An 18,516-nucleotide genomic window follows, 5' to 3' on the forward strand; every position below is an offset into this window, starting at 1 on the left:
CTTTGTAGGCAAGCGTTGGAGCCTTGAATTTGATGCAGCAGCCATAGATAGCCAGTGTAGCTGGATGAGCAGCAGGGCAACATGTGCCCTTTTGGGTTGGTTGTAGACCAGGCGCGCCGCCGTGTTCTGGATCATCTGAAGGGGTTTCACTGTGCAGGCTGAGAGACCTGGGTAGCACATTGAGTCAGGTAAGTCCTGATTTTTCGTATGTTGTGGAGTGCGAAACGGCACGGCCGGGCAACCGAGGCAACGTGATTAGAGAAGGTTAGCTGCTTGTCTAGCATGACTTCTAAGTTTCTTGCAGCCCTGGTGGATGTTGAGCAGCCACTCTTGAACCCAGATTGATTTAGATCAAGAAGGTTCCTTTAAGCTACACCAGAAGACTTTGAAAAGATTTGGAAAATATGTTTGAAAGACTATAGTCACACACCCTCTCACATCTAAAGACAAGACACAGATTTTATAGTCATAGACTAAGATTTTGCAACGACTAGGAATCTTACAGGGTCACTATTTACAAGACTGCAACTAGATCCCTTTTAATCATTTCCCATTGTGTACTAGATATCAACAGGAAGTCAACAAAGCTTGCATAAACGAGCAAGCAGATTCCTTCAAATGCGCCGCTGACTATCAAAATACCGATGCGCTGTTTGAAGTTGCGCTGCTTGCTGTTAAAGGTAATGACAGATGTCATTGTCAAAAGTAGAACACTTGCTGTATTGTTATGACTCATTGATCCAAATGGTTTGCTGTTTATTTTGTGTGCGGTGTATATTTAATGATTCGTTGGGTTTGGGTGTATACTGTGTGCAGTGAAGTTTGCTGTGTTTATGTCAATACTATTTGCTGTGGGTTGTTGTGACACTGTGTGCTTGAACTATGGGTCTGTGATTGCATAGCGATCAGCTGATTATTACAGCCAGCTGACTACCCCCTCTGCATAGCGCTTACTGCACGTGAGACTTTTTTGACTGCTAATTGATGACCAGGTGGGCACGCGACACCGGAGTTTGATCAGGCACACACGGAGGCAGGACGAGCAGAAAAACACAGGCAGCACGCCACAGGAGACGAAGGGCTGGAGTGGGGTGCCGCGTCTGGAGAACGGGACCTGAAGCCTGATTCCACAGATTTTAAAGCTAAGTAAAGGAAAGTCCATCTGCCTGTAGCGAAGTGAGAGTGGGATATGAGTGTTATCTGCTTGCGACTTAGGAGCTCTCCCTCTCTCCTAGTGTTTGGCTGTAACCTACGCAGTGAGCCTGCCTACAAACGCAAGACGACGTGACACCAGCGGCCGGATGAGTTTGGTTCAACACTCACTAAAGCTAAGTAAACGAAAGTTGGTTTGCCTGCGTGCGTGTGTGTACATAATAATTGTCTACTGGGATGCGACGGAGACTGAGAGCCTCTTTTTGTTTGTCCTGAGTGTCAGAGTGACTGGGGCCTGCCTGTAGTAGTAAGACGACGTGGCGCTGGCTGCCATATGTGGAGTTTCACTCTACGTTCGCTATTGACTGAGTGTTTCGGAATGATTGGAGTCTGCCTGAAATAACAAGACGATCCGGTTCTCCCAACCCCGTGCCAAACTAAACGGACTTGACACCATATGCTCTGGGAGTTTTATCTTTAGCTCTGTGCCAATGGACTGAATGTTTTATGGACTCTTTGTGATATAACGTGCATATTGTATGGGGGTGTGTTTGTGTAAATTTAATAAATTGTTAAACGGTCTTTCCATTCTCCAACAGTGGAAATTTTTATGCTGGTAGTACGAACCTGACCTTTTGTGTGACATCATTCTCATTGGTTTAAAGCAGTGTTTCTCAAAGTGTGGTCCGGGGACCACAGGTGGTCCGCAAGCTATCCCAAGTGGTCCGCGAGCAGACAATATAGATGAGTTGTTTGCAATATTGAACCAACTTGTTTGTAAATTCAAACAGTTCTGCAACACTTCCTATGTAAGCTATGCCACTTTAAATCATATGAATCCTCTGACACAATAGCAAGGTGCAAAGACAACAAGTAAGGTGGTTCAGTGAGTTGGCCTATTGTGTAATAATATACTGTTGAAGTAGGTCTACTATTTTTTTCAGCTAGATGATCCGTGATATTTTTTTTTATTGGTTAAGTGGTCCTTGGTCTGGAAAAGTTTGAGAAACTTAAAGTCCTTAAAGGATGTTACCCCAAAAACCCACCCATGACTGATTAAGAAACATAAGAACAACCCATTTGCACCTGGCTCCCAGCGTTGGATCACAAATCACGGCATTAAATTAGTGAATATGGACTGGCCGTGCCTTTAATGTCTTTAAACATTGCGCCTCTGACCACCCGTATCTGATCGCTACGATAGGGCCCTTAGACTACAAACTGTCATTTAAAGTATACCTTCATCATGTCCCTCTAGCCTAAATGTTTAAAAAATGCTTCTAATTACTGAAGTGATTTACATTTGATTGTGCCTGCGATATGTCAATAAATGTACAAGTATTGGTATCACCACTGGTTCTCAGCAGTGCGGAAGGCTGTTTGTAGAGCGCACTGCATATTGATATTAGAGCGCATAGTCAAGTCAGACAACATTAGGAATGTCACCTTTTGATTTAACAAAATGAGTCCCAAATGTATGCATGAACATGATGCATTGTTCATGATTATTTCTAAATGCCACACTACACATTCTAACATCCATCTAAAAGCATTTCATTTTTAATATTTGAGACCAATAGTGAAAAGGTATTCATAGCACACAAAATGGACAACATGTAAGAAAAGTCACAATTAGATGGATAAATTGACTGATTTAAAAGATGAAGAAGGCTGGTTCCCATTTACAGTTTGCAGTTCAATTGTTAGAGGGCACATGTGAGTGCAGTGCTTCAGATGGACCATCATTATTAGTTTTGGACTGTAGTCCATGTTAAGTCCATCCTTCTGCATGAGTGTGGAGGATGATGGCTGATCGAGTCTCACTGCCTCCCTGGTCCTGATCCAATCAAAGCCTAATGGTTCCCTATGAAAGCTAGCCTGCTCAACTGATAAAACTGTCCAGCCCAAATTTCCATAATTTCCAGTCGTAATGCTACGAAATGCGCTCACCTCTCCTCCCTCCAGATGCAAGATACGAATATTCATGAGGGCTGCCGCAGTAGCCAGGGCCAGGGCATCGAATCGGTCGCCATGGACAATCAGCACGTCTGGGTTAAGCCTCTGGAGGACGTCAGGCAGCTTGACCAGCGCAAGGCCAACAGACTCCACCATGGCTGCCTCATCCTCCCCACGCACAATCGTATGCAACTTGGAGCCAATGTCAAACTCATCCTGTTCGATCATACGGAATGTGTTTCTGTGGGGAATAGGGAATACCAGGAGGCATTTAAAGCCATGTTTGCATAACTTTCCTGGAATTTCAACTTAACCTAAGCACATAATGTGAGCAGTGGCTTATATCTTGACTAATGTTATCTTACCCATAATCATCAATAAGGTGAGATCCTAGCACCACCACCTCCAGCTCAAAAATCTCTGGATTGGCCTTCATACCAAACATAATTGGTGCCAGCTTGGAGTAGTCAGCACGGTTACAGGTAGCGACGCACACCTTCAGCTTCCGCTTGCCATTATTTTCCATCTTCTCCACTTGTTCTCTCTCCCTTTGCATTTTTAGGTAATACAGCTCCTGCCAAAAATAGAAAACACAAAAATATGTGTAGGAAACTACTTTGTGTTTGTTGATGATCGGCAGTCTCATCCCTGTGAGAGAGCAGTTAGTATGCAAACAAATTTTAGCAAATTGTGTTCAAGATCTAGGAGTGACTAAAAAATGCAATTCATGCCATATTCCCTTTTGTCACTCTGGGTGTGGACGATTTTCAACCAGTTCCACAAGTCAATACAAGCCAGACTAGTTCCACAACATTTTAAAACAAAAGAACAGACAGCATGGGATACACATCATGACTAGGTCTTAAAGGAATTATCCGGAGTAAAATGCACTTTAGATCGATTTACGGATGATTGGGAGTACATATGTTGAGTTGACATCCAAATCATGTCATTCGGATGTGTTTTGAGAAAGTTAGATGTTACCGTTTTTAGTCAAAGCTCGTTAGCGTGGAAGTGAGAAGGGCATGTCATTTCGCCGCTACAAAACGCTATTTTTATACCTCTTCTACAGTTCCAAACAACATTGCACTTACGTGGTAGTGAGTAGAGGGTCCCTAAAGCCAAACCGAAGTATCCCGAGGTCTTTATGTGGTCGGATAGACTGACAGAATGAATTTCATCAAGCCAGTACCTTTCCGGAAATGGATCCGGAAATCACAATTGTCGTTACCGTTAAAAAAAAAAAAAAAAATAGTCCAGTATTTCTTTTGAAATTGAAATGAAGTTGTATGGACTGGACTGTGTTTTTTTTTTTTTTTTTTTTTTTTAAACGGCGAATTTTAAATTGTGAATTTCCAGAGCACACTTGGCAATCGAGATGGCAACATTTCCGAAAGGTACTGGCTTGATGAAATTCATTCTGACTCTCTATCCGACCACATAAAGACCTCGGATACTTCGGGTTTGGCTTTAGGACCCTCTACTCACTACCACGTAAGTGCAATTTTGTTTGGAACTGTAGAAGAGGTAAAAAAATATAGCGTTTTGTAGCGGCAAAATAATATGCCCTTCTCACTTCCACGCTAACGAGCTTTGACTAAAAACGGTAACATCCAACTTTCTCAAAACACATCCGAATGACATGATTTGGATGTCAACTCAACCAACGTATGTACTCCCAATCATCCGTAAATCGATCTAAAGTGCATTGTACTCCGGATAATTCCTTTAAAGACACAGCACAGCACATCGGTCATCTGTTACACCTGGTCGCTCCAGTTTTTTTAAAATTTGACATCTGATAAGTCCTGTCATAGTCTCATCATTGTTTTCCATCCTAGCCAAAGTAGGGTTATAAAGCAAGTGAGGTGAGACCATGTATAACAGAGGTCACAGGAGATCCTCAGTGCTTGAAATGTTGAAACAGGATGCAGCTCAGCGCTCAGTGCACAGTGTCCTGGCATAAGATACAGCGCTGGTATCTATGCAAGCCTGAGATCACCATGCCAGAAGGTTGCCAGGGTGTGGACCACATAGACATAATATAGATATTATGTCTATGGTGGACCATACTTACATGAGTGCTCCTCTCAGTGAGTCGCTGAGGCATGAAAACAAATGAGAACAAATACTTAAAGGGATAAACACAACTAAGTCACTTTTTATTGTGAGGACACTTACAGTGTTCAGGTACAACACTGTTATCAACGTAGGATTTCCTTGAGTCAAATGGGTAATAATCACTAGACTACAATCAAACTCAATATATTGTAAAGTGGAATTGCGTTTTAAAAGTCAGGTGAAAAATTCAAGATGAGAAAGCCATTAATCAATGATGATCATAAGAAATAGGGAATGTATGTAAATTGACTGAAAAGCAGTTAATGATAATCTTGGTCCTGATTTTCACCAAGCAACACAATTGATAGAAATTAACTCCCACCACTACCAAACTATCTGCAGACTAGACTAGGGTTAAAGCGGCTCTTTGCTATCTCTCTGTAACGAGTGGTCATTCCTCCTATCCTATCCCCTCCCCCAATGCCCTGATAATCATTGACAAAAGTACAGAGCTCCATAGTCCCTTAACTGCTCCATGTTTAGGAGAAAGCAAGTGCCCATATTGACATAATGAGAGTCTCTTGGACAAACAGAGCAGAGCAGTTACAGGAACTTGGCCAAAGTAAGCACTTGGCTTCCTACCCCCCACCCCCCTAAAAAAAGAAAAGACAAGATGACAAGACACTATGATTATCTTTATCTATTTCCATCTGGAGTTCGTTTTAGGCTATAGGCCTACACAATTCCTTTACCATCTATTAGAGGGTACTTCCTTTGTAGTTCTGACAACCTCATTAAACTCAGTAACAGATGATTAGCCTAGATATTTGTGCTTATATCTAGTCCGATCATTAGTTAACACAACTTGTCATGTTATTATCATGGAGTACATCACACATAACACATAATAGGCCTAACGTACCAGTTCATCCACATAACACATAATAATCCTAACGTACCAGTTCATCTTCAGGCTTCTAAACGAACTCAGATCAGCTGGGATGGACTCAGACTCAGCATTTTCTATGTCTTTGCACACCAGAAGCGTCCACGCAGCTGACACGCTCACGCCACGCACCTGGTGTGAAACGGGCCTAACGCAAACCGAACTGAGACCACCTCAGGAGGTAGTTTTGGCACGGTTCGCTTTGAAGTCCATGGCACGGTTCGCATTATCTGTGCATTGTGAACACAAATCGCCCTGGGTTCTCTTTCACATTTTGCTATTGTATGCTAGCTTACTTTGTCCTACTTGACTTTCCATTGCCAAAAAAGAAGGCATGTCATTTATTATTTTTTTTTTACTATTATCATTAGGCTCATGATAGGCCTACAGACATTTGAAATGTACAAATTTGGTGTGTTCTTAAATTATCGTTCAGCTGAATATCTTTTTATCCAAGGTATTGGTAGCCTAACTAATGAAGAATTAGCAAACTTTGGATCCATTCCTCACCATTTTTCAGTAACCAGGTGGGGCGGGTCTACCACTGAATTAGACAGTGTGATTGGTTGGCGTGTTGACTGACTGTTCAAGAGGATATTTGCAATAACTTCAGATCAGAATTAATTCTGAAAATATATTATCATACATATATATATATATATTTATTTCAGAAAAAAATTATGAAACAAAATCACCACACCAATTAGGCCTATGGGTTATGCTAATTATTTCAACTTGATAATGAATGATGATGGAAATGAGCAACTATATAGCCCATAATCCAAAGCAGTAGCCTAAGGTCTGAGACCCCCAGAGAAGGTATAGTCTGAATAGGAAGAAAACTGAGGCCCCATCAGAGCAGCAGAAGTGCACAAGAAAGAGATCCGAGTCCTCTTTCAAAGGAACTCATAATGTGAATACAAAATGAACCGAGTCCCTTTTGTTTTGGTCCACTTTCTGGTCCCCTTTTAGTGGAGAGTTCGGTTATTTTAAATAGTACTATATGTGAAAACACCCTATACCTACCATCTATATTACACTGAATATACAGTATGAACTAAGTCCTAACCAGCCATTCTAGGCCTAAGCGCTGGTTGTGATGGATCATCTATTGTCCAGTATCTTCCCAGCAGAAGTGAGTAAAGATGAGTTTGGGAGTGACTCCACTATGCTATAACAGCTTTAAACTGCTATTTTTTGGCACTACCATCCTACATGTTGGTAACTGAGATTATTTTCAAAGAACCACCATACAATCTTGTCGGCCTGCTGACCCTTAAACTGCTGTGAGAGCTGTATCGTCAGCTGGAAGCCCCCTCCAGCCGGCTGAGCTGACAAACAAACTGCTGTCATGAGGTTGAGGGGAAATGGGGAGACATAGCCTAGTTAGTGGTTACTTTGTAATGTAACAATTTCATGAAAAAGCCTAATTAATGCAGTCCAATCTATATTTGGCCAACACTGTACCACTCTTACTTTATTCCACCTCTTAACCATCATGAATTTTAATTGAGTGCTTCTACATATACATATTCTACATTTAATACACTGTTCTAGCAGAGTCATCTGAGAGCCTGATAACACTACACATATTGTCCAGACACTGTGCTATTCATATTTCCTTGCAATTCGCTCAACTTGACAGCCAGTGTGAAATGCTCCTTCATGCCAACAAAACCACACCATTCATTACACAGCTTGTCATAGCCATAGACTAGATGCCGATTCAGCCACTCAGTACAACAGTGCAAAATTAGAGGCAGCAGTGTTTTACAAATAAGATCTTGGAACATAATTGCAGGACCAAGTCACAATAAGGACACACATTCTTTAAGCAGCCTGTTTTAGTCCCCCCCATGCTAACATTATAGGGCTAACAGCCGGGTTACAGCCCTCTGTCATCAAAGCAACCCAGCCAGAGCTCTTCTGAGACGTAGCATCACAAGACTGGAGCTCTACACTAGGCATTATGATGGGGGCAGGGGCCGAGAGGACCAAGACAGAAACGGTAGCAGACTCACATGCGGGTTACGGCCTTCAATACCAGCGAACATGACTCCTCCTGCAATCCGTAAGCAACTGTATTCTTCTGCTGTCCCTTAAAAACTGCCTCCCTCTATCACCTCCTCTCCTCAGTCACCCGGCTCATGCAGTCTTTTATACGCAGTGTTCTGATTACCTCTCTGCCTCACAAAGCAGCACATACCCTGGAGGAGGGCATTACACACACTAGCAGCTGTGATTGGCAGCCTACCACGACAAATAAACCAATAGATTCCACCCACTCAGCGATGGCGGGGGAGGGCTATGATACGTATGCAGGCACACGCAGGCACACGCAGGCACACACAGACACACACACACAAATCCTCCATCCCAAATCCCACCACTGCAGCCTTAATACTGCCACCAACAGGGCACGTTTAGATGTACAGTAAAACTGTAGGCTGCTGCATGGACTTGCAAAGAAAGAGAGCGAAAAGTCTGATTTGAGCATAGAATACCATGCAAAATTCTTAGGAGCTTGTAAAACAAAATGGCGTAAGATTTAAGCCTTGATCTTTGTAGAAGAATTTCAAACCGCCTCAAATCAAATATTCAAAATGTTCATGGAAAAACAGAAGTTTCTGATGCAACAAAGTGTGTGGGAAGTATGATGTAGAAAAGGTCAAATGTTCAGCACTGTAAAAACAAAATTTTGCATGGCAAATTTTAAGGCTGCTGGATTGGCAACTTCCAATAACATTAAATCTTTCAGAACTGAAGAGCAACAGTGTTGAGCACATGGGCGTAGATTTAGGGTGGGACGCTAAGGACTAGTCCTAATCAAAATTTTAAGATGACAAAATTGTCCTCACCAATATTTTAGCGAACTTATTTGTACTGCTGATCATTCCGACAGCCAGCACGACAATACAAGAAACGTCAGGGTTATCTGACACGCAGGCTACACGCATTGGAGAATGCCAATGCACAGGCTACTTTGCAGTGGCAGTCAAGCGAGCAGGTGTGTCAACGACAACGGTAAGTTACCAGGGCTGTCTACCAATACATACCCCATAAAAGGCCAAAGTAAAACATTTTGATATTCCCTTTGCCCTTAAGCATGTACATGTTTGCCTCTTTTTGTGGTTTGTAGATCAGCTATGCCATCAAGAAGAAGAAAGGGGACATACAAAGCTTTTTCATTATGCAGAGTCTAAGTAGGCAAACTAGCCATACAAACTGGCGACTAGTGACCAGGCTTTAAAATTCGGATTTTAGCATACTGTGTAAAATAACATTAGCTGTTAGGAGTACCCAGGATATTGTCACAGCTAAACCTAGCTTCTGTAATCTTTCAACCAAAGTTAGGAGTCATGTTGAATATGGGTGTGCCGTGCGGAGAGTCGCATAGGCTATAGCACAGAAAATAAGTCACTAGGCTGCCAATCTTGCAGTGTATTTGTGAATGTAGCCTGCACAATGCAAAGAAATAAAAGAAACTAGGTGCATTTCCATAGAAATTAAAAAACATTGCGAGACACCAGATATTTCTTCTATGATCTCATCCCATAAAGCTTTTCTTTGACTTGTTAGTTTTTTGAACATTTATTTTATCTAATGACATAGCAAACATGATTAATTGAATCCACATATCCTTGCACTTGAAAAACTATTTTTCACTAGCCTAAAACAATGAGGTCGCGAAAAACAATGACTTCAGACTTGACTTGCGACTCCACTCAAAAGACTTCAGACTTGGACGCCGAGACTCCTGAACAAGCTGTATTTCATGCAATTATTGCTTTTTTAATCTAAATGTATTCATGTATTTCTATTTTATTGCAACATACAGTATACTTTGGAAAACGATAACGAGCGGCATGGCCCCTTTGCCATAATGTGCAACGTACGCATGTGCACACTCACAGATAAAAAATGCATTGACCATGGCGACAAGAAGTCCTCCCGAGTTGTGCCTTTTATCATTACTTTCGGGTTACAATAACTTCGTGCACAGAGGAAATAAGCGAACAGCTACATGCAAGGTGTGTGGCAACAACGTCTGATTCCATCAGGCATCTCCAAACGCACCCATATAGGTCAGTCACTTATGCCTAGCATATATCGTCACAGGTGACAAGCTAACCATAGCAAAGTGTTGTGCTAATGCTGGGAACAGGCAGGGATGGGAAAAAAATACATCAGAATGTATTTCAAAATAAAATACCTAATAGGCCTACCCTCATTTTTAATGTATCAAAATAAAATACTGTATTTTTGTATTTAGAAAATACTCAAAATACTTTTTTCAAACATTGAGCCTATAAACTATACAGTAAAAAACAATACAATTTGGCCCCTGTCATGCCAAATAGTATACAAGTTCATGTAGTGTGATCAGAATTAAGAATAATTCAAGAATTTCCATTTCCATTTAGTCATCTAGCTGATGCTTATCCAAAACAACTGACAGAGCTTTCAATTCGGCAGCCGTGGCCTACTGGTTAGCGCTTCGGACTTGTAACCGGAGGGTTGCCGGTTCGAACCCCGACCCCTCATTGCTACCCGCGCGCTGCTGTTGATGCAGGCAGCTCACTGCGCCGGGATTAGTGTGTGTTGACTGTGTGCTGAGTGTTTCACTAATTCACGCATTGGGATAAATGCAGAGATTATATTTTCTTAAATGCAGAGATTAAAATATACTTATACATACAATTAACCACATTATAATCAATAGGCCAAAATCATAATTGTGTATCTGTGCCGAATTTCGTAATTCAAGTCCAGTGTAGAACTGAATAAGAAAATCATAAGTATATTTTGCTATTCAAGCTGTATATCTTGAATTTCCAGTACAGTATGTGAGAAACTTGACTTGCCTTAATATCTCCAACCTCAAGTATGCAGCTAATAAGGAAATAGAATTGTTATTTAATTAAACAAGGTGAACTTCTCCCCACTGTGGAATGCAGAAAAGGATGCTACAAGGAAGGAAATTCAAACATAATTCACAGATTGGGATAAATGCAGAGACCAAATTTCCCTCACGGGATCAAAAGAGTATTTATACTTCAGACCAGAGCTGATGCTTCAGCAAAGGTCGTCACTGAAAAGCTGTGAATGTCGTTGAACACAGCTGTTCTCACATTAGCTAACTGCGATAAACATTAACCATTGTTGCCTAATTACCAATTATTCATTACACCTGTGTGTAGTATCTACTTTTTTTAGTGTTTTTCACATATAGTATTTTGCAGTATTTTTAAAATACAAAAATACACACCAATAAAGTATTTTGATACAAAATACAGAGCCATTTCCTTCAACCCAATAAAATACAAATGACAAAATACTATTTTGTATTTGAAATACATATTACATGTTTCAGAAATACTACTCATCCCTGAGAACAGGCAGATTACATCTTTATAGTTGGCCATATGATGACATACTTAGGGTAATACTGTATTTCACCAGTTAGGGCACCAAAATTGCCAGCAGCGGCACTGTGTAGCCTATCTTGACATGTCTATGTTTTGGGTTGCAATATACAGGTAGTGGGCTCTCTGTTAATTTTAATGAGTAGGCCTAAGCCTAAAGTTACAGCATTTCTATCACAATTGACCAGACTTTGACCTTTGGTCTGCTTTTAACAAAATTCTGGCTATGATTGTTCCTTGTATTGGATCATGAGCCATCACTGTGCCTATTGCATTCTACTGTTGTTAGCCTTAAGCCTAGCTCAGTCTAGCCTGGGTGTTCCCATGCTGCCTTGCGCGCGATTTGATTCACGCTGCTAAGGCAGCCTGGAGACCATGGAGCAAATTTTCGCCTGAGATAGGGGACCAATCACAGAATAAGGGGGAAAGCAAGATGATGATGAGCTATGCACAGACGCATTTGATAGACATCCGTGGCACCAGGCTAAGCTCAGTCATTATGTTATACCACATCGCCCTCCATTAGAAGTGCAATGAGCTGCATTGAGCATAATAAACTGCATTTAGAATTCCAAATTCATATTTCTAGATATTTTGGTGAAAGTAACTCAAAAGTAATACAATAGTAGTGTAATGCCTTACAATTCAGATACATATTATAATGTAACAAATTACTTTGAAATGACAGTAATGAGTAATACATAATACATTACGATTTTGAAGTAAGTTGCCCAACACTGATGACAACCATCACTTTCTATGTGTGTTTGTGTGTGGAAAGTCAATCAAATTCTGTGATTGCCACTGATGTGAATGATCTCACAAATCACACAAACCAAATCAAGTTTTAAAAAATCGCAAAAGTATCAAAATTGAGATTCTTCACTTAGTATTGGTATTGAAACAATAATGTTGGTATTGTGACAACAGGAGTTGGGGATGTGTCCCCACCAAAGCTGAGACCAAACCTACGCCCTTGGTTGAGCAGCAATCCATCATTATTCAAAATTAGGGCTGTCAAAATGAATGTGTTAATTGCTGCGATTAATTTTGAAATACATAGCGCATTGGGCTATAAAATATCAACGCAATAATGCATTTTGTTTACCTACTTCCTTTAGGCTTTTATTATGTATATCTATGGCTGATGTCATGTAACAGAAGCCACAAAACCTGAAGCCGCAAGCCTGAGTGTTTACTTTACCGTCTATGGAGTTAGCTGAAGATTACGGAAGCGTATTACGGCTTCTACCCACAGTTGCGTTCCGTCAACGCATGCCAGTGGGTGTTCCCGACGGTAGCTATGCAAATGTGTAGTATAACCGTAATTTGATTGGTTGGTGCTGTCCGTCGATTGGCTTGATTGGCCGGTGCCGTCTGTCGGTGCAGCAACAGCTGAACTTCTCAACGCAAGCTACGGGAGAAACGCGACGCAACGGACCCACAATTCAGTTTGGCAACGGATGACGTATAAGTATAAGTATATATACTCTTTTGATCCCGTGAGGGAAATTTGGTCTCTGCATTTATCCCAATCCGTGAATTAGTGAAACACACTCAGCACACAGTGAACAAACAGTGAGGTGAAGCACACACTAATCCCGGCGCAGTAAGCTGCCTGCAACAACAGCAGCGCTCGGGGAGCAGTGAGGGGTTAGGTGCCTTGCTCAAGGGCACTTCAGACGTGCCTACTGGTCGGGGTACAAACCGGCAACCCTCGGGTTACAAGTCCAAAGCGCTAACCAGTAGGCCATTAATGTCATTAATGTTCATTGTTAATGTTAACTAGAAAATGTAATTTCGAGGAAATTACCAGTGCATGAAAATATAAACATACTGTATATTAACATAAAATGCCAAACAAACTTTTATTGGGAAACAGTTGGCAGGAGTCATAGTTGATAACAACTGACAGTTGAAATGGCTGAACAGTTAAATAGTTGAGTAGTTTAAATAGTTAAATTATTTAATAGTGAATTGTTGTAGTGAGGACATGTATTTTGAAACAGTTGTGGGCAGAGGAAATAGTAGTCTTAAGAGCGCCAGATTGTATGCTTAAAGCCTGAGACAGAGTATATAGTTTAAAAGTTGAATGTAGATAGTGTAATGGATGTTGATAGACAGAAAGTTGAATGGATGTTGATAGGCAGATTGTTTAATGGATGTTGATGTATAGTTTAATGGGTGGATGAGTGAATGGTTTGAAGAGGATGAATGGATAGAAAGTTGGATGGAATGTGCCTTATATCCTTGTAGAATGGAGAGACACAGAGAGAGTTGGCCTAGTTAAGCAGAAAGCAGTTGATACAGGTGCAATCAGTTTAACTGGCCCTTTGATGGGTCCTAGTAGTGAGCAGCTGGAAGTTGATACAGGTGCAAATCAAGTTAATTAGTCTATTGTGATGTCATAGTGCTAATACAAAATCTATGGGGAAAAATAAGCTTGTTTTTTATTGATATCTCAAAAAGTATAACGTTTACAAAAGTGAAAAATACATTCCCCATGTGTCCTTTTCAAGACCTACGTTACAAAGTTTGAACGAAGTTTCTACGTTAAACGGTTAAAGCTGAATTAGATGCAGAAATTTGGTGGGAAGAATAATAACTAGAAAACACAATTCCAGGGAATTACTAGTGCATGAAAATGCAAAACATATGGTGTGAAATATATTGTTAAAACAGATGATGTGCTAATTGGCAACCAACATGATGAGGTTTAATATAGTTGAAATGACTGAACTAGGTAGATGAGGTTTAATATAGTTGGAATGACTGAACAGATAGGTGGATAGTTTAAAAGGTTAAATTATTTGCTAGGTAGACGAGGTTTAATATAGTTGGAATGACTAGACAGTTAAATAGGTGGATAGTGTAAAAGGTTAAATTATTTGCTAGGTAGATGAGGTTTAATATAGTTGGAATGACTGAACTAGGTAGATAAGGTTTAATATAGTTGTAATGACTGAACAGTTAAATAGGTGGATAGTTTAAAAGGTTAAATTATTTGCTAGGTAGATGAGGTTTAATAGTTGGAATGACTAAACTAGGTAGATGAGGTTTAATATAGCCCGGCCACCTGGCCTAGGATTCTAATTGCTTAACAGCAGTATTAATAGAGCCATATTGTATGCTTAAAGCCTGAGACAGAGTATATAGTTTAAAAAATGTAGATAGTGTAATGGATGTTGATAGACAGAAAGTTGAATGGATGTTGATAGGCAGATTGTTTAATGGATGTTGATGGATAGTTTAATGGGTGGATGAGTGAATGGTTTGAAGAGGATGAATGGATAGAAAGTTGGATGAAATGTGCCTTATATCCTTGTAGAATGGAGAGACACAGAGAGAGTTGGCCTAGTTCAGTTGATACAGGTGCAATCAGTTGAACTGATTCTTTGATGGGGCCTAGATGAGCAGCTGGAAGTTGATACAGCAAATCAAGTTAATTAGTCCATTGTGATGTCATCAGCCTAATGTTAAGTCTATGGGGATTTTATAAAAGTTAATAATTAATAGTTTAAAAAGTATAAAAGTTACAAAAATGAAAAATACAAAGCCCCCATGTCCTAAGTAAGACCTATGCAACATAGTTTAAATGAGGTTTCTACGTTAAACGGTTGAAGCTGCATTAACTGCGTTAGAAGAAGACGAATAAGAAGAAGAAGAAGCCTAGGAAGAACAGTACAGTGCATTTTCATGCACTGTAATAATAATAATAATAATAATAATAATAATAAGAAGAAGAAGAATAAGACTTCGGATAACAGAACAGTGCATTTTCATGCACTGTAATTAGTTCATTAATGTCATGCGCAATTACTGTTAAGTAGCGAGAGTTACGGGAGTTCTTTAGCGACACCTAACGCTAATCTGTAGCCTCGCTTTAGCTCTGATTGGCGCCTATGTTTTTTTGTCAGGTCGTCTGAGTCGTCGGTCGAGTCAGTCAGTCATTAGCAGCACTAAGGTGGCGACCCACAAGAGTTAGAGGATCCGCTGGTCTCTTTAAGATCGCAAGTTTGAGAAGTTCAGTTACAGTAGTACAGGCGAGAGAGTGGTGGATAAGATGAAACCGTGCCGGCGTTGTTCAGCAGTTGCTATATGGGATGCGAGTGGAAATATATGCTACACACGCAAGAGGTTCAACCAGGCGCTCAGGTGAAGTTATCAAGTCCTCAAGCGGTGCTCTTGGGGTAGGAAAAATCCAATAAAGCAATAGCAGGTCCCAGGCACTCAAATATATAAGAGGAGAAGGAATTCTTTAAAAAGCCTTTATTTAATATGGCTTAGGTCATTTAAAATTATATTAATGATATTTTTGTTATACAACATAATACAGAAGCTAACTTGATAAAACAAATCATTCAGAATAACTGGGCCATTGTTAATTCTGACCCTACCCTCCAAACAGGTCTTTCCTGAACCCCCCCTTGTTTCTTACAGGAGGGCCCCGACCCTTCGTGATCAGTTAGTTCACAGTTTTCTTCCCCCTGAGAAGAAGGAGAGTTGGCTTAAGAGACCCATCGGTGTACACCGATGCATGAATTGCCCCCATTGTGGTAATGTCATTCCTTCAAAAACATTTGTGGATTTTAAATCTAACAAAACCTACAAAATAAAAGATTTCATAAATTGTAACACCACATTTGTTATTTACGTCTATCCTGTACATGTAAGGTGTTTTATGTAGGGCGCACAAAAAGGCGTCTACGATCGTTTGGCGGAACATAAATACGCTATTCGAACTAGCAACCCTGATTATCAGATGGCCCAACACTTTGCACAGGTTCATAATGAAGATGATTCTCTATTAAAAATAGAAGGGTTAGAACATGTAAGGCCTTTGGAGAGAGGCGGTGATGGGATCCACAGACTCAACCAGCGCGAGACATTTTGGATCCATCAGCTGGATGCGTTAAGTTATCCTGGCTTGAACGAGGACATAGAATTTAAGTGTTTTTTATGATGTCGTAATAAGAAGTTTTGCTCTCTTTTGTGATCTCATGTAGTTCTGTCATGTCTAGGATTGTTGTGTGTGTGTGTTGTTGTGTGTGTGTAGTTTTTGATTACTGTGTGTGGTTTTCTTGCAGACCTGTTTACTCATTAGGCTAATTGATTATATTAGATCTTATTGAGTTAATTAAATGATTGTATTGTGGGTGAGACTTAACTTATAAGTCTGTGGCATTCTCATTCATGTTGCTACTTTTCCCTGAAGAAGACCATGTTCGGTCGACCTAAGCCATATTCAATAAAGGCTTTTTAAAGAATTCCTTCTCCTCTTATATATTTGAGTGCCTGGGACCTGCTATTGCTTTATTATATGCTACACATATTCGAAGCCATCACCCAGATGATGATGTAGGCTACCAATCACTGAAACGAGAAAAAAAAACTTCCCATGCGCTTCAGCAGCCTTTTGATACACATACAAATAGGGCCAAAACCTATGGCTTAAATTAAATGATTTCGTAATGACAGAAAGCTATGTAAATCGTGTGGTAATTACCTTTATGTTGGGGTAACTTGTAACTTCTCACATGAGGAGCTGGTAGTGTTTAGTGCATAGACAGTAAAAGAAAGTGACAATGCTAACCAGGCTAATAAACAAACCATGCTACGGTGAGTTAACATAGACTGTTCTATATACAGTCTATGTGAGTTAATGTCGAAGGGCAAAGTCACATGACTTCTAGTTGTAGTCTGTTTATGAAATGAAAGGAGCGATTTCGTTTTTTAAAATAAGGCAAAATAGTGTGATATGTTCACAGTTAGTAGGCTTGATTATTACTGTACACACACTGAAAAATATTGAGGCAAATTGTAGACCCTTCCATATACAACTAAACACAGATGTCGAAGTTCTTGCTTAAGTGGATTTTTAAAAATCATTATTCTATGTCATTTGCACTTTCAGAAATAAGAGATGCTGTAGGCCTATTTTCAGTTTTATTGCTGATTGTCTTATTTTGTTTACAAGTTACAGATGGAGTCTGGGTACTTATTGTACTGTTTAGCCTACATCTTACACACTTCAGGCTGTTGCAGATAGCTCAGGGAAGAGACTGTATGACACTAGGTGGTACAGCCTGAGACATGCACAATAAAAAAAAAATTGCTTTCTGCATTTTTGTTTTGCTTTACCCTCCATTGTACCGAACTCGTACCGAACTGTGATGTCCGAACTGAGGTATGAACCGAACCGTGACTTCTGTGTACCGTTACACCCCTAGTGTAGAGGGAATACAACAATGGACTTAAAACATTGAGAGTAAGGGATGAAGAGATGTGACTACCCACCCGCACGGCCTGGGGTCTACCAGTCAGGAAGTTAAAAATCCATTTACACAGAGATGAATTCAGTCCAAGATCTTCCAACTTAGTGAGTAGTAATACAGGTTTTATTGTATTAAATGCTGAGCTAAAATCTATAAACAGCATTCTAACATAATTCCCTGCCCTGTTATCAAGGTGGGCTAAATGCAAAGACCAAATTTCCCTCACGGGATCAAAAGAGTATACTTATACTTATAAACTCTGTCCCTGATTTTTCATACTATTGGTCTGACTGGGTCTCTATTAAATCTATGGTATCAAAATGACCATCACTTTTTGTCTTGAGTTGTCGTGTGCATTATCTTTTTACTGTATTTTTCCTGTTGAATTATAGGCCTATTTTAAATTCTATTTAAAAATATAAATGATGCAACTTTTGGAAATGGATGATAATTCCAAAATCACTTAGTAATCATGTTTAATAATCATCTATATTGAATCTATCAATATTGAATAAAATAATCATGATAATGTTTTTTGCCATAATCGAGCAGCCTGTGAGGCACCTGGAAGTTGTGATCTAGGCCCCAGGCCATTCTGACCCTACACAAGCCACTTACCCCAAGATACTCCTATCCAGGACGACTGTCAATATCAGCAATTAGTTAATGGAGTTGCTGTTAGTAAGAGCGTCATCTAACG

At 40.1% G+C, this 18,516-nt stretch overlaps 1 protein-coding gene across 5 annotated transcripts in view; it reads right to left on the reverse strand.

Annotated features, from left to right (window-relative positions):
• The window catches only part of gne (glucosamine (UDP-N-acetyl)-2-epimerase/N-acetylmannosamine kinase), a 28,396-nt gene that overhangs the window by 9,016 nt on the left and 864 nt on the right, over positions 1-18,516 (reverse strand). Inside the window, exons 1-4 of one of the 5 annotated variants that reach the window (XM_048247315.1) lie at positions 8,137-8,860; positions 5,186-5,209; positions 3,474-3,682; positions 3,103-3,349 (exon numbers count right to left, since the gene is read on the reverse strand). In XM_048247315.1, coding sequence (XP_048103272.1) covers positions 3,103-3,349; positions 3,474-3,682; positions 5,186-5,209; positions 8,137-8,169 — 513 coding nt within the window. In that variant the 5' untranslated portion in view covers positions 8,170-8,860. Of the gene's footprint in view, positions 1-3,102; positions 3,350-3,473; positions 3,683-5,185; positions 5,210-8,136; positions 8,861-18,516 lie in introns of those variants that run through there. The other 4 variants (XM_048247334.1, XM_048247353.1, XM_048247326.1 and 1 more) reach the window with 4 other exon arrangements.

The sequence above is a fragment of the Alosa alosa genome, chromosome 1 (assembly GCF_017589495.1).
Source record: "Alosa alosa isolate M-15738 ecotype Scorff River chromosome 1, AALO_Geno_1.1, whole genome shotgun sequence".
Taxonomy (NCBI): Eukaryota; Metazoa; Chordata; class Actinopteri; order Clupeiformes; family Clupeidae; genus Alosa; species Alosa alosa.